General features: G+C 56.8%; 1 protein-coding gene across 7 annotated transcripts in view; it reads right to left on the bottom strand.

Annotated features, from left to right (window-relative positions):
- DNM1 (dynamin 1) overlaps positions 1-16,921 on the bottom strand; it is a 60,431-nt gene that overhangs the window by 2,149 nt on the left and 41,361 nt on the right. For all 7 annotated transcript variants that reach the window (XM_038744596.1, XM_038744598.1, XM_038744597.1 and 4 more), the window contains exons 16-21: positions 9,898-10,007; positions 9,643-9,754; positions 8,564-8,575; positions 7,518-7,688; positions 4,770-4,985; positions 4,303-4,519 (exon numbers count right to left, since the gene is read on the bottom strand). In XM_038744596.1, the coding sequence (XP_038600524.1) occupies positions 4,303-4,519; positions 4,770-4,985; positions 7,518-7,688; positions 8,564-8,575; positions 9,643-9,754; positions 9,898-10,007 (838 nt within the window). The remainder of the gene's footprint in view (positions 1-4,302; positions 4,520-4,769; positions 4,986-7,517; positions 7,689-8,563; positions 8,576-9,642; positions 9,755-9,897; positions 10,008-16,921) is intronic.

Genomic DNA, 16,921 nt, shown 5'->3' with positions numbered 1-16,921 from the left:
ACGAAATCAACATGGCAGTTCAGACAGGTCAAGGCAGGAGGCCAGGCGGGTGGACAGGCTGCAAAGGTGGACACACGCGCACACAAACACACACACACACACACACACACACACACACACACACATACGCACATCCCTGCCATGCTACTCTAGCACTTTCAGAAGCCCTTGCATGCAGCAAAAGGTCCAGGTATACATCCTCGCAGCCCTCATGTGCACACGGAAGCACACATATGACGACATGGAAGCACATCCCACGGCACACCATGCTGTGCACACGGTGGGGCTCCCGGCTCCAAGCCGGTCCCCGAACTCCGTAGCTCAGGCTGGGCAGCCCGGTGGTGCCTGGTCCGCCAGGCAGACGGGCCAAAGAGAGCCCCGGTCTCGGGCTCCCCAGCTTGCGGCCCCAGGCCGCGGGTCCCAGGACCCGGGCCCCAGCCTCCACGCTAGGGGCAAGGAATTTCGGCCTCCGGGTTGCCCCGCATCTCACCTCCCCTGGGTCTCGGTCTGCAACCGCCCCCTCCGGACCCCCAGGTTGGGTTAGCAACCACCGCCCAGGCCGCAGGGACCAGAGGAAAGGGGGTCGCTCCTCTGACATCTGCCTCCTCCTCACCAGCTCTGAACCGATCGATGGCAGTGGTGATCTGGGCTGGCCAGGGGTAGCGGCGCAGGGGGTTGGGAGAGAGACTCTCCCAGTAACTCCACATCCCCAATCCTGCTCTGCTTCCTCTCTTCTCTTTCCTTGACCTCTTTCAACCTGGCGTCTGCTCCCGAAGATGGCAGAAACTGCCTCCCCTAAGGTCACCGATAACCTTCTTCTCTCCTCCATCCCATCTTCCTCGGCCTATCTCCCGTCTTTGAGACCGTGGACCTCCACCTTCTCCTCAAAACACCATCTAACCTTGGCTTCACTGATGCTGTCCTCGCCCGGTTCTAGCTCTCTAGCTGATACTTCTTTTGCAGACTCCTCCCTCTGCCCTCTACCACCCTCTAACAGTGGGAGTTCCTCCAGGCGCAGTTCTGGGACCCCCACTAGTCTCCATCTACACCCGCTCCCTCAGAAAATTCATTCACTCCCACAGCTTCAACTACCATCTCTGGGCACCTCTTCAGGCCCCTCTCCTCTATCTTCCTGCCTTCGAAACAAGTCTACTTGGATGACCTGACAACATCTCAAATTTAACATGTCCAAAACAGAACTCTCCATCTCCTAGCCCAAACCATATCCTCCCACCAACTTTTCCACCACTGTAGACGCCACCACCCTCCATCTCCCAAGTCCGTAACCATGGCATTATCCTTGACTCATCTCCCACATTCAACCCACATATTCACCGTCCCAAATCCTGTCGGTGCTTCCTTCATAACATTTCTAGAATCGGCCCTCTCCTCTCCATCTAAACTGCTACCACGCTGATCCAAACACTTGACGTATCCCACCTTGACCACTGTATCAGCCTCCTCGCTGACCTCCCTGCCTCCAGCCTCTCTCAAATCCAATCCTGATGTCACTCTGCTGACCGGATCATTTTTCTAGAAAAAAAAGTTCAGTCCACATCTCCCCACTCCTCACCTTCAGCTTTAAGGCATTCAATGAGCTCTCCCCTTCCTACCTAATCTTGCTAATCTTCCACTACGATCCACCCCGCACACCTCGGTCTCTTAATGTCAGCCCACTCGCTATACCTTGATCTCATCTGTTTTATCAACTCCTTGCCCCCGTCCTCTCTCGAGCCTGGAAATCCCTTCCCCTTCATAGCCAACAAACTGCCACTCTCCCCATATTCAAAGCCTTACCAAAAAATCCAGGAGATCTTCCGTAACTCCTTATTTCACCACCTACTCACCTTCACATCTGGGTCATCTATACGGTTGGGTCTGTACCCCTTAAATATTTTGACTTCCCACCCCTCATCATTCTTAAGCACGTTGATACTTTAAGCATTTAGGTACAAATCCATAGCTTCTTTAAATGTCTGTCTCCCCCAGACTGTAAACTCCCTGAATGCAGGGACTGTGTTTAATCCTCTTGTATTGCACTCTCCCAAGTGCTTAGTGTCAGTGCTCCGATAATGATGGTATTTGTTAAGCACTTTCTATGTGTCAAGCACTGTTCTAAGCGCTGGAGTCGATGCAAGCTAATAAGGTCGGAAACAGTCCCTGTCCCACAAGGGGCTCACGATCAACCCCCACTTTACAGAAGATTTAACTGAGGCATAGAGATGTGAAGTGGCTTGCCCAAGGTCACACAGCAGACAAATGGCGGGGCCAGGATTAGAACCCAGGTCCTTCTGACCCCCAGGCGCAGGCTCTAATCCCTGGGTGCTCTGCACATAAAAATCACTCAATAAATGCCAGTGATTGATTGATTGCTCCCACAGCCTCTCTGGTGTGAGATGCCAACCCAGCCTCCATCCAACTGGTCACCTCCCCTCCCACACTCTCAAGAAAGGACTGAAAAGAAGGGTCATCCCTGTCACTCAGTAACCCAACATCATCTGTGGTTTGTAATTCAGTCTGATATCCTGTGTATGTCTGTTCCTCACACCCTCCCCAACCTCAGATTACGGAGCCTCCTTTGGAACAGCATCAGGGAGTGTGCCTGAACTGCCTTATTTTCTCCCTACCCCGGGGTTCAGGGCAATGTCTGGCACTCAAAAAATGCCATTTATCAATCAATCAATCCTGGCCCGGGACCCCGTCACCAGCGGCCAGTCCCGAGCCCTCTGCAGGGTTCACAAGCTGGGGAAGTTGGCCGGAATCGCAGCAGGAGGGTGATGGGGGAGATGTGAGGTGAAATTTTCCGACCATCGGGCTGGAAGGCACGGGTGCCGGTGCCCGAACGGGGTCTGGACGGGTTCACCCACGGGAAGGACCCTTGGTCCAGCGAGGCGGGCATGGAGGCCGAGGAAAGAGGAGCCAGTGATGTCTGATTGGGGAGGAACGGTTGAGGGGGTGGCCCGGGGCTCGCTGTTCACTGGGATTTGGGGCAGAACCACTCGCAGCCCAGCCCAGCTCCACTCCTCCCAGATCCTCGGACTCCACATCCCTGTCCCCGGGTGAAGGCAGGAGCTCTTCCAACAAACCCAGGGGTTCCGTCCCCGTTCTTCCCAGCCTCTCTCCCTGGCTGGCTAACCGGCTGTCCACCTCTCAGGGCACGTGGGCACAGCCAAGCCCTACCCGAGTTGCTCACACGCTTCCCTGCACGTGTCACACACATACACACACACACACACACAACACACACCCCTGCCTCCTGCACGCCAGGCCCAGGACCTCCTGAAGCATGTGGTGCCCTCTGGGGAAGCCAGAAGGGACGGGTATCTTGTGGGCAAAGCAACGATGGATATGGAACCGATTCAGGCCCGGCAGATGGGGCATCGTGACTCCGTAACCGGGATGAGCTCACTTATTCTATATCCGGGATAGGGGCGGGGGACAGGGATAAAGTCGGGGTGTCTTCCGAGGGGCTCGGGGAGCAAGGCAGGCACAGCCTTGGCGCCCCAAGATGCCAGTCGCCGGCCCGACGTGGCCGAGGGAGGGGCGATGACCAGGTCCCACTGAAGGACTGGGTGGTGGAGAGGGCTCTCCGCAAGGACTGGATAGAATAATAAGGACAGGAGCGGTGCAGGGAGAGGAGGGGTGGAGGTCAGGAAGAAGGAGTGGCAGAGGAGAGGAAGGAGGATGTGGCAGTGTTGCTGGTGAGAGGAGAAGAGAAGAGAGGAGAGAGCGAGGCGGGAGAGGCATGCCCGGCAGAGAAGGGAGACCAAGAGGTGAGCAGAGAGGGTGAGGAAGCCACATGCCACTGTCCAGAGGACAGGCCCCAGAGACCCTCCCCCTTCCCCCACAGATGCCCTTCCAGGCCGCCTCCCCTAGCCCCAGCCCTCCCACCCCTCAACAGAACCCAGAGTTTGGCTCCGATGACCCAGCCGGGTAGCTCTGTGCCCGTGGTGGCCACCATGCCCAAGGCAGACGGGCCTCTCCCTCTGCCGGACTATAAATGCTGCCTTCCTCCTCTCCTGGGGGAGCCTCACCCCAGGTTCCTTGAAGAGCTGTTCCCATGCAGCTGGCACCCCCAGTTCTATCTCCCCACCTCCCCCCTTCCCCTCCATCCTTCTACCTCGACTCTCCCCGCTGGGAGCAGTCAGGGCCCAGCATACGGCAGCCTCGTTGTGACGCTGGGGTCTCCATGGAAGGGTTGCCCACCTCCGCCATCCCCATCTACCCCTCAGCCCCCTGCCCCCAGAGCCATCCTCCTGCCATTTCCAGTGGGCCCCCGTTCCCCTCACCGCCCCCACTCACCTGGGCACGCCCGGAGGGGCGCGGTTGGGGCGGGAGGGCACCTGAGGAGGGGGCCCAAAGGGGTCAGGGGACGCCCCCGGCCTGGAGGGCACGGGGGGGGGCCCCCCCCAGGGCGGATCCAGCAGGCGGAGGCCCAGGAGCAGGGCCCCGGGAGCCGGGGCGGGCTGGGGGCACGGCCGGAGCTCGCCGCTGCGGGGTGGGGCTGGAGGTGGGTGACCTGCAGGTGACACGGATGCCAAGGAAGACGGTCAGCGTTCCCCGTCGGACCGCTCCCGACCCCTGGCCCCAGACCCTCGCCCTCACGCTCCTCGGATGCACCCGTCTCCTTCCCGCGGCCCACCGGCCCGGTCCCGGCCAGCCTCTCCCCCAGCTGGAATTCCAGGCCCCGGTCGCGCCCCCCGGCTCCTGCCGGGGTGGGGGGCGCGGGGCCACCCCTGGTACCTGCGTCCGGACGGTACGCTCTGCACCTGCAGCCAGGAGTCGTCCACGGGCGGGGGCATGGGGGTGCTGATAGTGGTGGTGTTGATGTCCCCGATGATGTTGAGGGCCTCCTTCAGGGCGTGGTACATGCGCAGCATCTCGTCCCGCCGCTGAGCCTGCTCCGCCGACTCCTCCATCAGCGTGTTCTGGTCCCCGCACGAGTACAGGTTGGCCAGCAGCTCCGAGTGGATGAAGTCCTTGGTCTGAGGATCAGTCCATTAGTTAGTGAACGCTTACTGGGGGCAGAGCACTGGGCTGAGCGCGTGGGAGAGGACCATGGGTTCTAATCCCAGCTCCGCCACTCGTCTGTCTTGTGTGACCTTGGACAAGTCACTTCGCTTCTTTGGGCCTCAGTGACCTCCTCTGGAAAATGGGGATTGAGACTGTGAGCCCCACTCGGGTCAAGGGACCGTGTCCAACCCGATTTGCTCGTAACCACCCCGGCGCTGAGCACTTAACGAGTACCAGAATTATTATTTAGTACGCTGCACAATACTCAATAGGTGTCAAATCAATATCATCACTACTACAAATATTTTAGACTTTGAGTTCCTTGTGGGCTGGATACGTGTCTACCAACTCCACTGTACTGGACTCTTCCAAGCAGCCAGTAGAGTGCCCAACATACAGCAAGCACTCAATAAATACCACTGATGGATTACCCCTTCTTTCTCCTCCTCCTCTCCCCTCAGAGACGGGCTGAATTTGGGAATCAGGAGGCCAAAATCTCACCCAGATCCATCCACCTCTGATGCGCCACTTGGCCTCGGTGTCGCTTAACCTCTCTGGGCCTCAGAGTCCTCTCCCCAAAATGGACTGAAGGGTTCGTGCCCCTCTTTGGCATCCAAAGCGGGAGTGCCCAGTCAAGTAAGATGGATCCAATCAATCGATCAGTTAATGTGAAGAACACCGTACTAAGTGCTTGGGAGTGTTCAATACAACAGAATTCCCTGCCCACCACGAGATCTGTCCTGAATCCAGGCTCCAAGAGAAGAAAGAGCCGTGGAGCAGGCCTTCTGGGCTGGCAGGGGAGGGGCAGTGCCACCTGGCCTTGCCCCCAGCCCCTTCCAACAGCCACAGCTTCAACCTCTCCCATTCCCCCGCGCCCCGCCTGACGCCCAGGGCAGTATGTCTGGTCTGTTTTTCAGTGGTCGGCCGCGGCGCCCACCCTCACCCCACCCTTAAAGCCTGTTAGCTTCCAGGACGGGACACGAGTTGTTAGAATTTTTCTTTTTAACCTTCAACTCTGGGAGTGACCAAGGGTAAAAAGGAAAGAACAGCTGGGGAACGGCATGAGTCCCACGTGGGTTCGGAACTCTGTCCAACCCGATTATCTTTTCTCTACTGCAGCACTTAGAACAGTGCTTGGCACATAGTAAGCGCCGAACAAATACCATCATCATTATTATTATCCTTGTGAAGAACATGCCAGAAACCCAGGGGACTGTTACTCTCTGGGGATGGGAGCAGGTGGGGGTCACCAAGAGGGGTGGGACGACGGGTGAGCGAGCCACCCGTCGGCAGGAAAGGGCCACCGGGCAGGGGGAGGTGAAGAGGCCCAGGACGGCCAGGAGCAGCAGAGTCTAGGAGGGGGTCACTGTGGGCAGGGAATTGTACTCTACCAAGTGCTTAGAACAGTGCTTTGCACACAGTGAGCGCTCAATAAATAGGACTGAATGAATGAACGAGAGGAGCCCTTCAAGAAAGGACCAGGGACAGACCGGAGAGGCAGAAAGGTCCTGGGGTCTGAGTAGTCTGGGATTTGAGGCTGGGACTAGGCTGAGTCCATCCTCTGGGCCCTGGGGATGGCTTGGGTCTCATTAGCCCTCCTCTTGTCCCCACTTCCAGAGCTAGCTCTCTGTTGCCCACAACATCGCTCATTTCCACCCTTTCCTCTCCATCCAAACTGCTCCTGCGCTGATCCAAGCTCTCATCCCACCTTGATTACTCTATCAGCCTCTCCGCTGACCTCCCCGCCTCCTGTCTCTCCCCACCCCAGCCCAGACTTCTCTCTGCTGCCCAGATCATTATTCTAAAATAAAGTTGGGTCCATGTATCCCCCCCTCTTCAAGAACCTCCGGTAGCTGCCGATCCACCGCCGCATCAAACGGAAACTCCTCACCGTCGGCTTTAAAGCCCTCGATCCGTTCTTCCCTTCCTATCTCACCTCCCTGATTCATTCATTCAGTCGTATTTATTGAGCACTACTGTGTGCAGAACACTGCACTAAGTGCTTGGGAAGCACAAGTCGGCAACATAGAGAGATGGTCCCTACCCCATAACGGGCTCACAGTCTAGAAGGGGGAGACAGACAACAAAACAAAACCCGAGACACAGTTCTGCAGTAGGGGGTGACAAGTAGGGTCCTCCTGAATGTAGAAGAGGACTTTTAGCATTATTATTATTGTTGTATTTGTAATCCCCCTCTGCCACTTGTCAGCTGCGTGACTTTGGGCAACTACTACAGCCCAGCTCACACACTTCACTCTTCCAGCATCAGCTTACTCGCTACGCCCCAGTCTCCTCTGTCTCTCCACTGACCCCTTTCCCTCATCCTCCCTCTGAGCCAGTTTTCCCCTCTCCCTCCATGTAGACATCCAACCACCACTCTTTCCTCCGAGGTCACGTCTCCTGCCTCGGCCCTCCCCCTCCCCCAGGAGAAGGCATCCTGGTGGTGCCTGATGGACCATCCTGATGGTCCCGGAGCCTCCCCCGGCCCCGCAGTGACCACGTACGTTGTTGATCATCAGGTGCATGATGGTCTTGGGCATTAGGTCCCGGATGGTCTTGTTAACGATGGCCATGTAGGAGTCCACCAGGTTGCGGATGGTCTCCACCTGCCGCTCCAGCTGGGGGTCCATTGAGTGCATGAAGCTGTCCGAGCCATTCTCCTCGCTCTCGCTGGCCTGGGGGTGGGGAGGGGCGGCCAGGGCGGCTTGGTCTCAGCTCTGGTTCTCCTACCACCTCCCCAACTCTGGCCCTGCTCACTTAGGGCCCCAGGGCCCTCTTGCCCCAGTCCCACCCCTACTGTCAGCTTTGCTTCCATGCCTCACTCCTACACCCCACCCACCCACCCACCCTTGACTTTTGCCCGGGCCCCTCCCCAAACAAACCCATCCTCATTCCTCCAAGCTCCCACTCCCACCTCCTTAACCCACCCCAGTTCCCTGGCCCTGATCGGTTCATGCGGGGCTGACCCGAAGGAGGGGAGCGCAGAGGCCCACAGCTAGAGGTGAACCAAGCCAGTCACACTCTGCCCCCCACTCCCTGCTCTCCAGTTTGGGCAGACACAGGCTGGCTTCCCTGGAAGGGTACTGCTGAGGGCACGGACGGGACCCAGGGCATCCCTCCCGCTCCTTGGCATCCCAGTCCGTCGCCTCCTCCCTTTGGGGGGGCTAGTGGGAGAATCCGGTTCGGTCCCTCCCGCTCCTCTCAGCCCTCTGCCAATCCGGCCTCACCCCCCATGAGCAGTAGGGATGAGGGAAGGAGACACCCCTTTTCCTGGGGGAATAATGGGGGGCACACAAGATGACCAGATCGGTTCTAGGGCTCAGGCAGAGGCAAGGAGGAATCTCCAGGGTCCCGGGCACCAGGCCAGACTCTCCAGCCCGGCAGTAACAGATTGGGCACAGGTGAAGCAGAGCTAGCCCAAGGAGGGGAGAGCTGGCAGGGAGTTGGGGGGCAGCCCAGGCTAGCCCAGGGAAGAGCAGGGATTGGGGGAGCAGTTTGGAGAGGGGCAGGGCAGAGAGGGGCAGCAGGAGAAGGGAGGGGAGAAACTTACTTTCTCCTTGTCCTGAGGAGTGATCCGGAGGCCCCGCACCAAAAGACCGGTAGCCGCGCCACACGACCACCACGCACCGTGGGCCCAACCGGAGAAACACAGGGAAGTGGGGAAGGGGTGGGATTTAGTGGAAGAGCCGAGAGTGGCTACTCAGCACCCCAGCCCTATCCTAAGGAGGAGCAGGTGGCTGACGGGTCTAGAGGAAGTGGGAAGTGGGAAGTGCAACCTCAGTAAGGAATGTGAGAAAGCATCACTTGAGAGACAGAGGAGGCACAAGAAACAGTCAGAAAGGAGGTGGGGGGACAAAAAAAACCTCAGAGAGAGAAAGAGAGAGGAGTCAGGCTGGGGCAGGTCAGAAGGACCTGGGTTCTAATCACAGCTCCAACACCTGTCTACTGTGTGTGACCTTGGGCAAGTCACTTCTCTGTGCCTCTGTGCACATCAATAAATACGACTGATGTGCCTCAGTTACCTCATCTGTATAATGGGGACTAAGACAGCAAACCCTATGTGGGATATGGACTGTGTCCAACCTGATTAGCTTGTATGTACCCCAGCGCTTAATACAGTGCCTGGCACATAATAAGCACTAAACGAATACCAAAAAAAAAAAGGACAGGCGCATTCTGTGCTGGAGTTCTCTAGAGGGTGTGAGCTCCTCCCCTCCCCTGCTGCCATCGCCATAAAAAGCAGTTTTTAGCCAATGGGAGCTGCTGGACCTGTGGGGGAACAAGGAGGTCCAAGAGGCTGATGGAAAAATCACCACCGAACCCTGGGTCCCTCAGGGAAGAGGGGCCTCCAGAGGCCGGGATAGATCTAAGGGAGGAACCAGCTGGGGGCTGGGGTGCGGGCGTGACCCCAGAAACAGCAGGCACCTTGAGGAGTCAGGACCCCTCCTGAAGCCTCCACATTAAGCTGGTAGAGATAGCCCGGGGAGGAACTGGGGAAAGGCAGAGACAGAAGGGGCTCGGGTCCCAAGGAGGGGACACTTGGGGCAAGAGGAGGCCCGGAGAGATGTGAGCTGCAGGCCGGGACCCCAGCCCTCACCTCCAAGGACACCCCGGAGGGCCCAGACTCACCCCAACCCTTTCTGGGTACACTCCCGCCCGCAGGAACGATGCCTTCCAGCTGTCCACCTCCTCCTGGGTCTCGCAGGCCAGTTCCAGCTGTCGGTAATCCTTGTACACGTTCCTGAGGGATGGATTGGGGGGCCCCCAGGGTGAAAAGGAAGAACCCAGGTGCCCTGCATCCCGGCCCCCATTCCCGCCCCCACAGAGGGCAGCTGCTCCCAGATCCTCCAAGGCTCGGGCGGAGGCAAGGGGGAGGGCGGGTACCTCTGCTCCGTATTGAAGAGGGCAAAGATGTGCTTGCTCGACATGAAGCCCTTCTCCACGTCTCGGAGCTTCAGGTTGTCCACGGGCAGCATGTACTTCTTCTCCTTCTCCTGCGAGGCACAGTCAGCCGGTCAATCCAAATTTACTTAGCACTTACGGTACGGTGTAGAGAAGCAGCGCGGCTCAGTGGGAAGAGCCCGGGCTTTGGAGTCAGGGGGCAGGGGTTCGAATCCCGGCTCTGCCACTTGTCAGCTGGGTGACTCTGGGCAAGTCACTTCACTTCTCTGGGCCTGTTACCTCATCTGGAAAATGGGGATGAAGACTGTGAGCCCCCCGTGGGGCAACCTGATCTCCTTGTAACCTCCCCAGCGCTTAGAACAGTGCTTTGCACATAGTAAGCGCTTAATAAATGCCATCATCATCATCATTATTATTATTATTATTAAAGAGCACTGTAGTAAGCACTTGGGGGAGTACAATGTAACAATATAACAGACACATTCCCTGCCCAAAATGAGCTTACAGACTAGCAGGAGAGGCAGACATTCGGGGGCGCAGAGCTAAGATGGGGGTTCACGGCCAGACCAGTCTTTCTGGCCTTCGTCCTTCCCCAGGGCTCCGACCTCCGCTGGTATTCATTCATTCATTCAGTCGTATTTATTGAGCGCCTACTGTGTGCAGAGCACTGGACTAAGCGCTTGGGAAGTCCAAGTTGGCAACATATAGGGACGGTCAATCAATCAATCAATCAATCAATCGTATTTATTGAGCGCTTACTGTGTGCAGAGCACTGTACTAAGCGCTTGGGAAGTCCAAGTTGGAAGGTGCCCCAGGAGGGCACCAGGGGGCGCCCTCTGCCCAGGGTTCCCGCCCAAGGTACCCCGGACGAGTTGGGGACCTGCCTTCAATCAATCTATCAATCACTCACTCGTATTTACTGAACGTTTACTATGGGCAGAGCACTAGACTAAGCTCTTGGGAGACTTCTAATAATAATAATGATGGCATTTATTAAGCACCTACTATGTGCAAAGCACTGTTCCAAGCGCTGGGGAGGTCACAAGGTGATCAGGTTGTCCCAAGGGGGGCTCACAGTCTTCATCCCCATTTTACAGGGGAGGGAAATGAGGCGCAGATAATAATAATAATAATGATGATGATGGCATTTATTAAGCACTTACTATGTGCAAAGCACCGTTCCAGGCGCTGGGGAGGTTACAAGGTGATCAGGTTGTCCCACGGGGGGCTCACAGTCTTCATCCCCATTTTACAGGGGAGGGAAATGAGGCGCAGATAACAATAATAATAATAATGATGATGATGGCATTTATTAAGCACTTACTATGTGCAAAGCACTGTTCCAAGCGCTGGGGAGGTTACAAGGTGATCAGGTTGTCCCAAGGGGGGCTCACAGTTTTTATCCCCATTTTACAGATAAGGGAACAGAGGCCCAGGGAATAATAATAATAATAATAATAATAATGGTATTTGTTAAGCGCTTACTATGTGCTAAGCACTGAGGCCCAGAGAATAATAATAATAATAATAATGGTATTTGTTAAGCGCTTACTATGTGCAAAGCACTGTTCCAAGCGCTGGGGAGGTTACAAGGTGATCAGGTTGTCCCACGGGGGGCTCACAGTCTTCATCCCCATTTTACAGATAAGGGAACGGAGGCCCAGAGAATAATAATAATAATAATAATAATGGTATTTGTTAAGCGCTTACTATGTGCTAAGCACTGAGGCCCAGAGAATAATAATAATAATAATGGTATTTGCTAAGCGCTTACTATGTGCAAAGCACTGTTCCAAGCGCTGGGGAGGTTACAAGGTGATCAGGTTGTCCCATGGGGGGCTCACAGTCTTCATCCCCATTTTACAGATAAGGGAACTGAGGCCCAGAGAATAATAATAATAATGGTATTTGTTAAGCGCTTACTATGTGCTAAGCACTGAGGCCCAGAGAATAATAATAATAATAATGGTATTTGCTAAGCGCTTACTATGTGTAAAGCACTGTTCCAAGCGCTGGGGAGGTTACAAGGTGATCAGGTTGTCCCATGGGGGGCTCACAGTCTTCATCCCCATTTTACAGATAAGGGAACTGAGGCCCAGAGAATAATAATAATAATAATAATGGTATTTGTTAAGCGCTTACTATGTGCTAAGCACTGAGGCCCAGAGAATAATAATAATAACAATAATGGTATTTGTTAAGCACTTACTATGTGCAAAGCACTGTTCCAAGCACTGGGGAGGTTACAAGGTGATCAGGTTGTCCCACGGGAGACTCTCAGTCTTCATCACCATTTTACAGATAAGGGAACTGAGGCCCAGAAAAGTGAAGTGACTTGCCCAAAGTCACACGGCTGACAATTGGCAGAGCCGGGATTTGAACCCATGACCTCTGACTCCAAAGCCCGGGCCCTTCCACTGAGCCACGCTGCTTCTAGACTGTGAGCCCGTTGTTGGGTAGGGACCGTCTGTATATGTTGCCGACTCGTACTTCCCAAGCGCTTAGTCCAGTGCTCTGCACACAGTAAGCGCTCAATAAATACGATGGAATGAATGAATGAATAAGAGTCTAGTACATTAGATTTAGTGGACACATTCCTGAGGAAGCTTCATGGATGGAGCCCGTCCCCGGGGACCTTCCACAGGCCCTGCGCCTGAATGAGGGAGGAGGCCCTGGGGAAGGGGTGGCGGTTCTGTGCCCTAAATTGGGTGAGGGGTAGACCCCGCTTTCCAGGGAAGCCTGAGATTACCTTTTTTTTCCTGGTACTTGTTAAGTGCTTACTATGTGCCAAGCACTGGTCCACGCGCTGGGGTGGATACAAGTTAATCAGAACGAACGTATGGCGCTCACATCTAAGTAGGCGGGAGAACAGGTATTGAAACCCCATTTTGCAGCTGAAGAAACTGAGGCCCAGAGAATTAAGTGCTTTACACAAGGTCAGAGAGCAGGCAAGTGGCAGAAGTGGGATTAGAAGCAGCGTGGCTCAGTGGAAATAATAATAATAATGGCGTTTGTTAAGCGCTTACTATGTGCAAAGCACTGTTCTAAGCGCTGCAGCACTGTTCTAAGCGCTGGAAAGAGCGCAGGCTTTGGAGTCAGGGGTCAGGGGTTCAAATCCCGGCTCCGCCAATTGTCAGCCGTGTGGCTTTGGGCAAGTCACTTCTCTGGGCCTCAGCTCCTTCATCTGTAAAAGGGGGATTAAGACTGTGAGCCCCCCGTGGGACAAACTGATCACTTTGTAACCTCCCCAGTGCTTTGCACGTAGTAAGCGCTTAATAAATGCCATCATTATTATTATTAGAACTCAGGTCCTGTGGCTCCCACTAGGCCACGGTGGGCCTCCCGGTCCCCGCACTACCCACCCACACTGTATCTCGGGCGAAGTGGCAACCGGCACCCCGGGCACCACCTTGGCACCGCTCACTGGATCCCTTCTGACCAAGCCAGAGATGTCGGGTGGGCCGGCCCTTAGGTTTCGGGGGATAGGGATCCCTCGGAAAGGGAAAGGGGGATAGGGATTCTTCGGTGCCACTGGCTGGAAGCCTCCTGCTCGGCTGGAGTCGCCAGCTGCCCATCCTTAAAGCTAGACCCAGGCGCTCCGGGAGAGGGGACAGAGGGACGGACGGTCAGAGAACACCCTGGGGCCTGAAGGCCACCCCACATCACCCTTCCCCGCAACTGCCCGGGGCCTCCCTCCTCCTGCAGCGCCTGGTTTAGATCAGGCTGTGACTTCATTTCCTGAGTGTGGAGACAGGAAAGGGGGGAGCGGGCTGCCTGGGGGCCCTGGCTTCAAAGGGCTGGCTCAGCCCCCAGCCCATGTGGTAGCAATCAGGGGCTGTGTACACTCACACGCGTGTGTGTGTGTGAGTGTGTGTGCGCCTATGAGCAGATGTGTGTTTGGGTATGTGCTTGTGGGGGAAGGCGGGGAGGTGGGGTTGGGCTTGCGTCTGTGGACACAAGAGTGGATGTGGATGTGGATTCGAGGGGTACGGCGGGAGGGTTGTAAATTGAGGGTTGGACAGATTTGAGGGTCTGAGGAGCTGTTGTATGTATGTGGGGAGATGGTATATGCACATGGGAGGCTGTAATGTGTACAACTATGTAATGTGTGCAGGAATGGATGTGTGCGTTGCTGGGGAAGAGTTGAATTCGTGTGCACCGGGGAGTGGACGTGGGGAGCCGTAATGCGTGCGGGTTGAATGTGTGTGCACTGGGGGTGTATATGTGCATGGGGGACTGGAGTGTGTGCAGGTTGAATGTGTGCAGAGTTATAATGGGTGCAGCTGGGGGAGGAACTGAATATGTGCATGGCCAGGAACGGGGTGCAGGGGAGAGTTCTGTGGGGGCAGGGGAAGACGTGAGAAAGTAGCACGGCTAGGAAGTAGGGAGAGCATTCTCCTCTGGTCCATCACCCCACTTGGATCAGGAGTGGAGGCCCCTTATGGTCCGGCAGGGGAGAATGGGCCCAGTGGAGGTTGGGGGGGGTGGGGGGGATTGCGCGCCAGTCTGGGAATAGAGGCAGCTCACACAAGGAGAGGAGAGGAATTGGGGGTGGGGGAAGGACTGTCTTAAAGCCCTGGGGGCCCAGCAGCGAGCAGAACTTAAAAAGAACCCATCCTGAGGGTCCCATCCCCTAGGTGGGGGCAGAACCAGGCAGCCTAGCATCCCCGCTTCAGGCCCTTTAACTAGCCCTGCTCCCCCTCAGGCTGGGGCTGATCTCCTGCTCTCTGCCAGCCCCGATTCTCCCCAGGGAGTCCCCTCTCCTGCTCTCTGCCAGCCCCGATTCTCCCCAGGGAGTCTCCTCTCCATGTCCCCCCTCCACGGCTCTCCTGCAACTAGACACAGAGACACTTCTGGGGGGTCCTAGGCTGAGAGGGCCCGGCAGGACAGACTGCTCTCCCCTTAACTGGGGGGAGGGCGAGGTGGGGAGGACGAGGTAGGGAGGGGCACAACGGGAGATCCTGGAGAAAGGGGGACGTGGCGCGGAGCAATTTCCAGAATCCAGGACAGAGGAAAAGACGACCTTCCCTCCTCTCCCCATTCCCATCTCCTCCGCCAAAATCTTTTAACCTCACCTGAGCCGGGGCACCCGAGCAGACCCCTCCCAACATTTTCGGGGTCCTGACCTCTAGGGCCAGGGGTGAGTGCCCGGGCAGTGTGCCCCGGGAGATAGGGAAGCGCGTGGCTCAGTGGAAAAGAGCCCGGGCTTTGGAGTCGGTAGTCATGAGTTCAAACCCCGCCTCTGCCAACTGCCAGCTGTGTGACTTTGGGCAAGTCACTTCACTTCTCTGGGCCTTAGTTCCCTCATCTGCAAAATGGGGGTTGACTGTGAGCCCCCGTGGGACAACCTGATCACCTTGTATCCCCCAGCGCTTAGAACAGTGCTCTGCACATAGTAAGCACTTAACAAATGCCATTATTATTAATAAATACCGTTAAAAAAAGTGGGGGAGACAGGGAAGCGGGGGAGGGGGCTTTTTCCTCCGTTCTAACACGAACTTTGTGTGTCCCACCATGTAGTGTGACAGACTGACATGAGCTGCCCCCATTCCAGCACAAAGGGTCGATGGGCCCGTTTGGAGCATGTGCGCTCCTACATGTTGGCATGGGGACCAGCAAGCTGGCATGTCACCTACATGTGTCGGCATGCCGGAGCAGGCGTCTGGGGACTCCCAGGTGGGCTGTTTTTTGGGGTGCACATAAGCCCGTGGGCAGGGGGATGTGTCTGGGCCCAGTGACCCCAGGGGGAAGGGGGAGGAGGGACGGGGACGCGCGGTTGGAGAGCTGGCACCAGCCCCACGTAGGCACACAGGAGGATGCCAAAAACCCAGGACTGAAGGGGCGCCTTCACCTTAACCCTTTCCATCCCCGGAGAGGGGAGGTGTGGAGGAGGGGTCGGGGCGAGGTCACCCCTCCCTCACCCCCTCCCACGGCGGGGGGCTAGTGGGGGAGACGGGGCGGGGTCGATGCCCATCGCAGCCCCCAAGCCGGCCGGCCGGGCCGGGCCGGGCCGGGCCGGACCTCCTCCGTGGCACATAAAGCGCTCTTTATCTCGGGCAGGGCAGGGGCAGGGCCAGGGGGCAGGGGCCAGGGGCCAGGGGGCAGGGGAGGACAAGAGGAAGCAGCTGTGGGGGGCGGAGGAAAGGAAGTGGGAGCACACACCATGTGTGTCTGGGAGCATCTGGAACTGTCAGAGGGGGAGGCGGCGGCGGCGGCGGGCAGGCCGGCCTGAGACCCTCCTCCGCCGGAGCCACAGTCAGGTACCAACCCTCCCACTCTTTCCCCCCTTCTTCCCTTCTCCTCTCCCTCCTCCTCCTGGTAATTACTGAACGTTTACTATGTGCAGGGCACTGTACTAAGCGCTCGGGAGAGAACAAACACTACAGCAGAACGAGAAGACACATTCCTTGCCCATAATGAGTTCCTTGTCCCCCTTCTCTTCACCCCTTCCCTCCTCCTCTTCACCCCTTCCCTCCTCCTCTTCACCCCTTCTCTCCTCCACCACCCCTTCCCTCCTCCTCTTCACCCCTTCCCTCCTCCTCTTCACCCCTTCCCTCCTCCTCTTCACCCCCTTCCCTCCTCCTCTTCACCCCCTTCCCTCCTCCTCTTCACCCCCTTCCCTCCTCCTCTTCACCCCTTCCCTCCTCCTCTTCACCCCCATCTCTCCTCTTCACCCCTTCTCTCCTCCTTCTCTTCTCCCCTTCCTCCTTCCCTCCTCCTCCTCCCCTCCCTCCTCCTCCCCTCCCTCCTCCTCCTCTCCTCTCCTCCCTCCCCCTCCTCTCCTCCCCCTCCTCTTTTCCCCTCCCTCCTCCTCCTCTCCCCCTTTCACTCCCTTCCCTCCTCCTCTTCTCCCCTCTCTCCTCCTCCTCCTCTTCCCTCTTCACTCCCTCCTCTTCTCCCCTTCCCTCCTCCTCCTCTCCCCTCTTCACCCCTTTCCCTCCTCCTCCTCTTCTCCTTTCCCTCCCCCTCCTCTCCTTCTCCCCCTTCCTCCTCTTCCTCTTCTTCT

Source organism: Tachyglossus aculeatus, chromosome 4 (genome assembly GCF_015852505.1).
Source record: "Tachyglossus aculeatus isolate mTacAcu1 chromosome 4, mTacAcu1.pri, whole genome shotgun sequence".
NCBI classification, from domain to species: domain Eukaryota; kingdom Metazoa; phylum Chordata; class Mammalia; order Monotremata; family Tachyglossidae; genus Tachyglossus; species Tachyglossus aculeatus.
Note: the sequence above shows the minus strand (reverse complement) of the source record. Positions and strands in the feature narration are given on the sequence as shown.